Source organism: Rhinoderma darwinii, chromosome 4 (genome assembly GCF_050947455.1).
Source record: "Rhinoderma darwinii isolate aRhiDar2 chromosome 4, aRhiDar2.hap1, whole genome shotgun sequence".
Classification (NCBI taxonomy): Eukaryota; Metazoa; Chordata; class Amphibia; order Anura; family Rhinodermatidae; genus Rhinoderma; species Rhinoderma darwinii.
This window is the reverse complement of record NC_134690.1, coordinates 310310347-310321903: the sequence shown is the minus strand read 5'-3', so window position 1 is coordinate 310321903 and position 11557 is coordinate 310310347. Positions and strand designations below refer to the sequence as shown.

At 43.6% G+C, this 11557-nt stretch overlaps 1 protein-coding gene across 1 annotated transcript; it reads right to left on the bottom strand.

Annotated features, from left to right (window-relative positions):
* Positions 1-1222: 1222 nt before the first annotated feature.
* On the bottom strand, positions 1223-11014 carry LOC142761207 (histone H3-like centromeric protein A). Its single transcript, XM_075864398.1, has 5 exons — positions 10715-11014; positions 4103-4201; positions 2268-2404; positions 2122-2199; positions 1223-1819 (listed from the first exon to the last, which is right to left on the bottom strand). Exons 2-5 carry the CDS (start codon positions 4185-4187, stop codon positions 1688-1690), a joined length of 432 nt encoding a protein of 143 aa, XP_075720513.1. The 5' UTR covers positions 4188-4201; positions 10715-11014; the 3' UTR covers positions 1223-1687.
* Positions 11015-11557: the final 543 nt, after the last annotated feature.

Here is an 11557-nt window from a genome sequence, read left to right as displayed (position 1 = left end):
CCCGGATGTTTCTCCTTTATGTTGGAGATGCGGCAGAGAAGAGGGAACGCTTTTACATATATTCTGGAGCTGTGAGAACCTTCGCACCTATTGGTCAGAGGTTCAAGATATCATTCTGGAGATCACAGGAATCTCGCTGGGAGATGATCCGGCATGGATTTTGCTGCACCACCACGATATACCTGTGGGGCGCTACAGGAAGATGTTAGTGAGACATTTGTTGAACGCAGCTAAGGCTTGTATTCCGGGGGGCTGGAGATCCTCTGAGCCTCCTGTGACTAGACAATGGCTGGAGCGCATTCACGAAATTCGGAGAATGGAGGAGTTGCTCCATTCCGCACCCGAACGAGCAACGCAGTTTCAGAAAACCTGGTTCTATTGGTTTGACTTCTGCAAGTCGGACAGATACAAGAGGGCCATGGGTGAACTGATTAGTGGAGAACCAGGGAGCTCTTGAGTTCTCTCTGGTCTGTGATGTGCTGTGGGGGGGGGGGGAGAGAGTGAGGGGAGAACATCTCCCCTTCTCCCTCTTAAGATTTTCCCTATACCCCCCCCCCTTCCTTTTGTCCTTCTACCCTTCGTTTACTTCCCTATTTGAATCAATCGTTACTAAGAATTGACTGAGATGTGGGTGATGGAGGGGCGGATGAGGGTGTAATGCTGGTATTCCTGTCTTGCTATACTAATGCTTGTAGTGTATTGATGGTACTATGTTGGGAGGACTTTGATTGCATATTTACTTATTGTTGTTGAAATATAGGTTGAAATGATCGGCCCTCATGGGCTTTTTCTGTACCCATGTCACCCCCTTTTCTTTTTCTGTATCCCCATTTCTTTTCTTGAAAATAAAAAATTTGAAATATAAAAAACAAAAAAAACAAAGGAGGAAACCCAGCGTCTGGTGATGTCCATGGGTTCCAGACTTCAGGCCATCATTGCCTGCAAAGGATTCTCTACAAAGTATTAAAAAAAACATTTATGGTAATGTTAATTTGTCCAATCACTTTTGATCACCTGAAATGAGGAGGTTGTGTAGAAAAATGGTGGCAATTCCTAAACTTTTCACAGGAGATTTTTGTTTAACCCCTTGAAATAAACCTGAAAGTTTAAACTTCAATTGCATCTCAGTTGTTTCATTTCAAATCCAATGTGGTGGCAGCAAAACCCAAATCATGAAGATTGTGTCACTGCCCAAATAATTCTAAAATGATGAAGATCAAAGTTATAATATACATTTTTTTTTATTTGAAAAAATTAACAAATCTTCACAGAATAAAAACAGGAAGCGGATCATAAACTCAGCAGAACAATTAGAAGGTCGGCCAAATCAGGTTTCATTAGCGGTTGTGTCCAGCGTCTTTGTTAGCGGTTTTGTCCAGCAGTGCCGCCTTGTGGTCATTTTCTGTGCTACATCCTGGACCCCTATAACCCATTACATAGCTGGACAGAAAAACGACTGCACTACCACCCTGCAAACTGCAGCGGCAGCCATATTGGTTGTAACAAAGAAAAAAACTCCACTGTAACCAGTGTCAGGAGGGGGCGCTAAAGCCGGTTTACTCTTCCAAACTGGATCTTTTATGCAATGGTAAAACTTGTATTTCCCAATAGATTTTCTCCATTAATATAAAACTATTTACACGTGATCATTCTTCATCAAATCTTGAGAGATAAAACGGCAGCGTTATCACAGTTCATACGGGATGCCTCGGATTCTCCGTGCGAGCTGCATGTCCTTCACAAAGAGAGTGCCCCTATTGGCCTGGTGACTGAAGAGGTAAGAATCTTCAAAGAGACTCACCAGGAAGTCCTCAGCTGACTGGATACAGAAGAGCATTAGTCCCTCTTAAAGTGACAGCACTCCCGGTATAATTTACTACACAGCTCGAAGGACTGATCAGATTTCACTTTTATGAGCTGTTAGCTAGAGTGATGGTGGGGGGGGAGGGTCCTGGCCTCTGGAACTCCCACAATGCATCACAACCCCTATGCAAATGTCCCGCTAGGGCATATGGATGTGTTAGAGGGGGCGGGGGCTGAGTAGTGAATCACTGCAAAGAGCAGCTCCCTCTCTGGTTGACCCATGCGTTACATGGACAGTGCATTGTATGAGATACTGACCTCTTGTAGCGCCATAAGTGCGGTGCTTTGCCAGTAGTAAAACACGCCGCGGGAATACTTCAGGCAGATCTCTCTCACCTGCAAGAATAAAAGGGGAATATCACTGACAATAAAGAGGAGCAGCCGCAGAGGACACATCCACTCACCAGGCGGAAAAACAGGGTTTTCTGAATGAGCAGATTGGTTGATTTTTGGTACTTTCTTATTTCCATCAGCGCACGGGCTCCTGGGCGGTAGCGTCTTCTTCGTTGCGTGCTCGGTCTGTGACTTGTTTCCCCTCTACCTGTAAGAAAGAAATCCATAATCACAGCTGAAAATGAATCTCCCGCTACATGGAAATTCACTGTCTGGCCGGGTTCACACGTAGCGTAAACACGGCGGATTTTCTGCAACCGATTTCATTGCGGAAACTCCACAGCGTAATACAGAAGCAGAAGAGTGGAGGAGATTCAAACAAATCTCATCCAGACGCAGCGGAAAAAAACCGCCAAACTTACCCAGATCTCTCTGCTCCTGCGTTCAACCCGGCATCCAGGGATGATGTCTCATCCCATATGACTGCTGCAGAACATCAGAGGGACACGTCACCATGGCTACGGGTAAGTATGGGTTTTTTTTCTACCTTCTATGGACATTCCAGCCGAAAAACTGCAATTTTTCAGCCAGAATTACCTCCGGTGCCCAGGGCCAATACGCTGTGTACTTTTACGCCGCGTATCTGCCCTGTGTGAACATGGCCTATTACCTTAATGTCCCCCAAGGAACATCAGGTAAACAGATTTAAAACATAACATGCTACCTGCAGCCACCACTAGAGGGAGCTCATTGTATATGGTTGTACATTGAACTTGGTAACAAAACAGTATGCAGTGAGCTCCCTCTAGTGGTGGCTGCAGGGAGACAAAATTATACCATGTAACTGTCTACGCAGGAGATTTAGAGATCCGTTTCAGAAAACTGTGCTCCAACTGCTGTAAAACGACATTAAGAAATTAATCAGCACAGAATGTTGGACCAAAAAAGGATATAAATGTGGACGTTCAAATTTTAAATACTTTTCTATGACTGATAATTTGGGGTCCATCAAGTCCTATTGATACCTGATTAAAGGGGTTGTACCACGAAAATAATTTTTCACCTATCCACAAGATAGGTGATAAATGCCGGATCGCTGCGGGTTGTTAACAAGAGTGCGGGTCCCAGAGGGTGGTCACTCAAGTCATTCTCTATGGCAGTGGTCCCCAACCTATTTTGCATCGAGGACCGGTTTGATGCAAGAACATTTTTGCGGGGACTGGCGGGGGGGGGGTGGGTGGAGGGGTTAGAGTCAGTTCACACATTACGTAAATACGGCATATACCTGTATTATAATGCGGAAAAATCGGCAGCATAATACAGTAGCAGCAAAGTGGATGAGATAAAACACGTCTCATCCACACGCTGCATAAACGGAGTAGAAAAAAGGCTCAGAAATTGACGTCACAACATCGCGCCTGCCTGCGCGGAGCCGCTCACGGCAGAGTGCATAATTGGGCAAGGAGCAGTCAAACTTGACTATTTCCGGCGATCCCATAGGGAATGAATAGAGCGGTCGGACTGCAGGTTGGAAATTCTTAGATCCCTCATTTCATAATATATCTTCATGGGTGTGAGCTGTGTTCTCAGATTCCCTTCCCAGAGCCATATAGTAACGTGCTTCCTGCAACCACCACTAGGGGGAGACGATTGTGCACATGCATACAGCTCCTGTTGTGCCTATATAAATCAGTCCTCAGTTTGCTCCCCCTAGTGGCGGCCTTGTGCTACAGAAATTTCGGTATGTAACAGATTTTTACCTGCATAGAAACGAACCCTCTAAGATATAAAGCTGAGAAACGGATTACAATCTAGTATTACACGACCCGAGGTTATCTGGAATTCATTTTTAAAATAAAATATATAATGAGAGTGATAAGATGATCAAGGTGCAACTTTCTCTTACTTGGCGGAGATTGAGGAGGAGCTGCAGGTTTCTTCTGCGGCTGCGCCGACTTCCTGCGGGACAAGCTTTTCTGGGGTGGTTTCATGATGATGTAAAACGCTGCTGAGAGACATACAATCAGTTAAGCAGATAAGAGACGGTGACAATTCAGCAGAATCACAGGTGACAAAGGAAAAACTGAGCGGTTTTATACTGACTGATGCCACCAATGCAAGTGACAAGAAAGTGATGACATTGACGGTGAAGATATGAGATTGCCGGATGTCAGTAATTAACGCACGCTGCATCAATGAATACAATAGATCCTCGTGGCATCAATTACCAGAACAGCGACATCAATGATCTATTTAATAATGCGGCAACAGAAGAGCTACCCGCAGCAGATCCCGCAAGCAATGGGCAGATGTTTGCAGACGTAATGGAGCCGTCTTTTCAGGCGTGATTCGAGGCGTAAAACGCCTGAAAATAGGTTGTGTGCACATAACCTTACAGAGAATCCGTAATCCAGACAAAGGTGGGAAATTTAAAACTGGAGCAAAGGAAAAGTGGAGCAGTCGTCATGGAAATGAAAGGCCGCAGCTGGAGGACGATGAGCTGCAACAATGCAGTACAAATATACAGAAATAAAACATCTAATAATCCATATGATCTCTAGACACGCAGCAGCGAAAATGTATAAAATCAACACACACGATAGACGAGGAGAAGAAAGATTCAGTCGAGTGCGCAACTTTTCTTAGGACTCTGCTTTGTGCCGTTTCTCTGTTATTCCTCCTGGAAATGTAAGAATTGACAGCTGTGTGTTACCAGTTGGGGGTGTGTCCCTACAAACTGACAACGTCCAATCAGTGCTGACAGAGAGACTGTAGGGACACGACCTTTGATGAGGAGAATGGCAACACCAAGTTATCTATTAACTCCTTAATGACCGGGCATGTTTGTACCTTAATGACCAAGCCAGATTTGTCAAATCTGGTATGTCTGACTTTATCAGAGAATAACTCTGTGAAAGTTTTGAATATCCAAGTAATTCTGACATTGTTTTTTCGTCACATGTTGTACTTTATTTTAGTGGTAAAAGTAGACTGATACGATTTGCGGAAATTAATTAAAAAATAGAGAAATTGAAGAAATTTTGTAAAAATTATAATTTTTCCCTATTTTTAACTGCAATATGTGACATATGTACATACATACTGTACAATTTTTTTAATTAAATATATATTTCCATCTCTTTACTCTATTTTGGCAGCACTTTTGAAAAAAAATTTTTTTTTTTGAGCAATTTGGAGGACTTACAAATTTAGTAATCATTTTATACATTTTGAAGTACATTTTGTTTTCCTGCACCAAGCCAGGTTTTCAGAGGCTCATAGGTGTCAGAATGGTGGAAACCCCCACAAGTGATCCCATTTTGAAAACTACACCCCTTAAGGTATTTATTAAGGGGTGTTGTAAGTATTTTGACCCCACAGTTTTTTTGTAAGAATTCATGCAAAGCAGGCGTAAAAAAATATAATTTCACTTTTTTCATAAAAGTATCACTTTGAAGACCGATTTCTGTGTAAAACGACCATGAGAATGAAGAAACACACCCCAAAATCTATCACCCTGTTTCTCCTGTTTTCAAAAATGCCCCCATTGTGACCCTAATGCATTGCTTGGACACACGACAGGGCCCGAAAGGGAGGGAGCACCCGGAGGCTTTCAGGACTCATATTTTGCTTGAAAATGTTTTAGGCCCCACTGTACATTTGGAGAGGTTTTGAGCTACCAGAGCGATAGAATCTCCCCATAAATGACCCCATTTAGAAAACTAGACCCCTTAAGGTATTTATCTAGGGGTGTAGTGCGTACTTTGACCCCACAGTTTTTTGCTAAATTTAATGCATATCAGGTGAAAAAAATATATAATTTCACTTTTTTCATAAAAGTATTTGTTTGAAGACCGATTTCTTTGTAAAGCGAACATGAAAATTAAGAAACACACCCCAAAATCTATCACCCTCTTTCTCCTGTTTTCAAAAATACCCACATTGTGGCCCTAATGCGTTGTTTGGATACACGGCAGGGCCCCAAAGGAAGGGAGCACCCGGAGGCTTTCAGGACTCATATTTTGCTTGAAAATGTTTTAGGCCCCACTGTACATTTGGAGAAGCTTTGAGCTGCCAGAACGATAGAAACTGCCCATAAACGACCCCATTTCGAAAACTAGACCCCATAAGGTATTTATCTAGGGGTATAGTAAGTATTTTGACCACACAGGTTTTTCGCTAAATATATTGGAATTAGTCTGTAAAAATTACAATTTACTTTTTTTCTGAAACAACATAGAAATTTTTATTATTTACAAGCAATAACGAAGAAAATGCACCCCAACATTTGTAAAGCAATGTCTCCCGATTACGACAATACCCCATATGTGGTAATAAACTGCTGTTTGGACCCACAGCAGGGCTCAGAAGGGAAGGAGCGCCATTTGGATTTATGATTTTGCTGGAATGGTTTTCGGTGCCATGTCGCATTTGCAATGCACTGGAGGGACCAAAACAGTGGAAACCCCCCAAAAGTGACCCCATTTTGGAAAAACCTTCAAGGAATTTTTCTAGGGGTATAGTGAGCATTTAGACCCCACAGGTCTTTTGCAGAGTTTATTAGAATTAGGGCGCGAAAATTAATATCAACATTTTTTCCACTAAAATGTTGCATTTTCTCATTTTCACAAGGGATAAAGGAGGAAAAAAACAACCATTTTTTATAAAGCAATTTCTCCCGAGTACAGAAATACCCCACATGTGGTCATACGTTTTTTTCATTAGAAATGAATTAACCCTTTCAGGACTGATCCAGTTTTTGCTTTCTGATTTTAGATTTTCCCTCCCCGCTTTCCAAGAGCCATAACTTTTTTATTTTTCCATCAATAGAGCGGTGTGAGGGCTTATTTGTTGCGGGACAATCTGTAGTTTTCATTGGTACCATTTTGGGGTACGTGCGTTTTTTTTTTAATCACTTTTTGTTAATTTTTTTTGCAATCCTGAGCAAAAAACAGGAATTCTGACACCGTTTTTTAGGTTTTCTTTTTGCGGCGCTCACCGTACGCTATAAATGACATTGTTACTTTATTCTGCGGGTCGGTACGATTACGGCGATACCATATGTATATAGGTTTGTTCCTTTTTTTTAGCGTTTGCACAATAAAATGACTTATTTATAAACAAAAAAAATTTCTGTGTCACCATATTCTGAGAGCCGTAATTTTTTTATTTTTTAGTCAAAAAAGCTGTGTAAGGGCTTGTTTTTTGCGGGACGGATAGAAGTTTTTATTGGTATTATTTTCAGGGATACATGCGACTTTTTGATCACTTTTTATTCTTTATTTAGGGAGCGGTTGTGACCAAAAAAATTGTGATTCTGTCGTCGTTTTTTATTGATTTTTTTTTGGGGTGTTCATCGTGCGGGGAAAATAACATTACAGTTTTATAGTTGGGGTCGTTACAAACGCGGTGATACCAGATATGTGTACTTTTTTAACGTGTTCATTTTTTTTCTATAATAAAAGACTTATTATAGGAAAAAAAGCATTTTGTGTTTATAGAACTTATAACTTTTATTTTTACACTTTTTTTAAAACATTTTTATTACTTTTTTTTACTTTTTTTACTTGTCCCACTAGGGGACACTTAGTCTTGCAGCTTTGATCGCTGCTAGAGTACATTACACTACACACGTAGTGTAATGTACTCCAACTGTCATTGTGACGTGACTGTCACACTGACAGGAAGCAGAGGAGGAACGGCCGGAGGCTGTTCCTCCGAGGCTTCCGTACATGGCAACCCGGAGGTCATTATCTGACCTCCGATTGCCGTGACAAGCATCGGTAGCCCCCACGATCACTTCGTGGGGGCTGCAGATGTGCTTCAAACCACTTAAATGCGGCGACGGCAATCCGTCGCCGCACTTAAGGGGTTAACTGCCGAAAGCAGCGGCGATGGTCCGCTGTCCGGCGAGACTGATGTCTCAGCTGTCTAGGACAGCTGTCAGCGCGCGTCTGTCACTCTGTGTTTACACAGAGTGACAGTTTGAAATGCGGACGAAAATGCACGTCCTGGTGCGGGAACTAGCAGCCGACCAGGACGTGCATTTTCGTCCTTGGTCGTGAAAGGGTTAATACATACATTTCAGGAGAAGTGACGGCTCCTCTTTAATAATATTGTCTGTATCCTGTATAATTCATGAGGACGCACGTGCTGCCCGGCGTGATGTCAGCGTCACCGTATCTATCAATGATTATACACTGAACTCTAGAAAACTGCCAGATACACCAGGACGACTGTATACATCAGAGTTTCCCAACCTTTTCAGGCTCGAGGCACCCCAGGGAAAAAAAATAATTCTCAGGGCACCCCTACCAAAAATTGTTTACAAAACGACAAAAAATGGCGAAAAACAAGCAGTACACTCTTAGGTTATGTTCACACAACGTTTTTTTGTAAGGCAGAAACTAAAAGTCTGCCTCGAAATTCATTTACGAATTTTGAGGCAGATTTTGAATTGACAGCGCTGTTTGACTTTTTTTTATTTATTTTTTTCCCACATTTTTTTTAAGCCGTTGAAGCGAATGCAAAAACCGCAGACAAAAAAGCACCAAACGAGCGCCGCAGGTTTTTTCTGCCTCCTATTAATTTCAATGGGAGGTCAGAGGCGGAAACCACTTGAAGACCGTCAGCCCCCCACTCCCAGTAATAACCGTCAGCCCCCCACTCCCAGTAATGACCGTCAGCCCCCCACTCACAGTAATGACCGTCAGCCCCCCACTCACAGTAATGACCGTCAGCCCCCCACTCCCAGTAATGACCGTCAGCCCCCCCACTCCCAGTAATGACCGTCAGCCCCCCACTCCCAGTAATGACCGTCAGCCCCCCACTCACAGTAATGACCGTCAGCCCCCCCACTCCCAGTAATGACCGTCAGCCCCCCCACTCCCAGTAATGACAGTCAACCCCCCCACTCCCAGTAATGACCGTCAGCCCCCCACTCACAGTAATGACCGTCAGCCCCCCACTCACAGTAATGACCGTCAGCCCCCCACTCACATTATAATGACCCCTCAGTAAAGCCACCATCAGCCTCCGTCCCCCCAGTAAAATGAACATCAGCCCCCTCCAGTAAAGCCACCATCAGCCTCAGTCCCCCCGCCCCCCGATAAAATAACCATCTGCCCCTCTAGTAAAGGGACCATCACAGACAGAAAGTGTGCTTACCCCTGGGGAAGGAATAAATAAGGAGGTATAAGAACAACAACTCCCAGCATGTCCAGGATGTTATGTGATATCAGAGAAAGTTTACAGGAGGAGGTATAAGAGGAGAGGACTACAACTCCCAGCATGTCCAGACTTAGTATGGGATATCAGAGGACATTACAGGGAGGAGGTATAAGAGAAGAGGACTACAACTCCCAGCATGTCCAGACTGTTATTATGGGATATCAGAGGACATTACAGGGAGGAGGTATAAGAGGAGAGAACTACAACTCCTAGCATGTCCAGGCTGTTATTATGGGATATCAGAGAGGACATTACAGGGAGGAGGTAGAAGAGGAGAGGACTACAACTCCTAGCATGTCCAGACTGTTATTATGGGATATCAGAGGACATTACAGGGAGGAGGTATAAGAGGAGAGGACTACAACTCCCAGCATGTCCATGCTGTTATTATGGGATATCAGAGGACATTACAGGGAGGAGGTATAAGAGGAGAGGACTACAACTCCCAGCATGTCCAGGACGTTATTATGGGATATCAGAGGACATTACAGGGAGAAGGTAGAAGAGGAGAGAACTACAACTCCTAGCATGTCCAGCACGTTATTATGGGATATCAGAGGACATTACAGGGAGGAGGTATAAGAGGAGAGAACTACAACTCCCAGCATGTCCAGACTGTTATTATGGGATATCAGAGGACATTACAGGGAGGAGGTATAAGAGGAGAGGACTACAACTCCCATCATGTCCAGGACGTTATTATGGGATATCAGAGCACATTACAGAGAGGAGGTATAAGAGGAGAGAACTACAACTCCCAGAATGTCCAGGCTGTTATTATGGGATATCAGAGGACATTACAGGGAGGAGGTATAAGAGGAGAGAACTACAACTCCCAGCATGTCCAGACTGTTATTATGGGATATCAGAGGACATTACAGGGAGAAGGTAGAAGAGGAGAGGACTACAACTCCTAGCATGTCCAGGACGTTATTATGGGATATCAGAGGACATTACAGGGAGGAGGTAGAAGAGGAGAGGACTACAACTCCCAGCATGTCCAGGCTGTTATTATGGGATATCAGAGGACATTACAGGGAGGAGGTATAAGAGGAGAGAACTACAACTCCTAGCATGTCCAGGCTGTTATTATGGGATATCAGAGGACATTACAGGGAGGAGGTAGAAGAGGAGAGAACTACAACTCCCAGCATGTCCAGGACGTTATTATGGGATATCAGAGGACATTACAGGGAGGAGGTATAAGAGGAGAGAACTACAACTAACCACATTCCCCTGGCTCCATTTCTCACACAACTGCTAAGAAAGTAAAGAAAACCGCACTTACCCTGCCCAGTGTTAATGGCTCCTCTCCCTCCGTCAGGCTTCTAGTGGGAAGCGGTGGGCGGTGCTTGTAACAGACGTCCGCGCGTCACGTCTGCTACAACGTGGCTGGCGGAGCTTGTACCCAAAAAAAAAAAAAAAATGTAAAAAAAAAAATTCGATTTTTTTTTTTTTTTTTTTTGCCGTGGATGAGCCGCGGCACCCCTGAACAGCTCTCGGCACCCCGGTTGGGAACCACTGGTATAGATTATATAATAGCCCCACAATATAAAAGCCAAGAAAAACCAAAAGGCTCCCGCACTGCGTTCTTCCAGGTTATGTATCGCCCCCTTGTGGCTAATAGAAGAAGTACACCAAATGTTCAAACCATCGCTAAAGCCAACAAAACTATATCCTGATGTTTGATCTCCCACAATCTATAATAATTATAATACACGATCACCGCGCGGTCTCAATGACGTCATCAAGACCTCGGGCTGTAAAGAAAAGCCTGTTTATACCCCTGGGTTCCAGGATGGGTCTATTTTAGGCTCGATGGGTTTCTATCAAGTTCTATAGAAAATGCTTAGAAACGTTGTGATATTAAAAAAAAACCTTTTATTGACATTAAGACCCCTTTACCAATGCCGATAATCATACGAGCGCTTGTTTTCGATCACAAGCAGCGACGATCAGACGATAAACTGCACTCATTGGTCAGCTGATCACATCTTTTATGCGTCCCAAAAAATCCTCGTTGTCCACAGCGTACAAACAGGGGATGTGCTGCCGACAATACGTAAACTGTACGAGCACGGACCATCGTATTAACCATCGCTCATCCCCGTACAGCGTGCGTCGGCTCGTG

Excerpts from the sequence above, each read along its gene's own strand:
- LOC142761207 (XM_075864398.1), bottom strand. The coding sequence starts at position 4,187 with ATGAAACCACCCCAGAAAAGCTTGTCCCGCAGGAAGTCGGCGCAGCCG. Across the intron at positions 2,200-2,267 it reads AAACCCTGTTTTTCCGCCTG|GTGAGAGAGATCTGCCTGAA; the intron begins GTGAGTGGATGT and ends TTATTCTTGCAG. Across the intron at positions 1,820-2,121 it reads CACTTATGGCGCTACAAGAG|TCAGCTGAGGACTTCCTGGT; the intron begins GTCAGTATCTCA and ends TTCTGTATCCAG.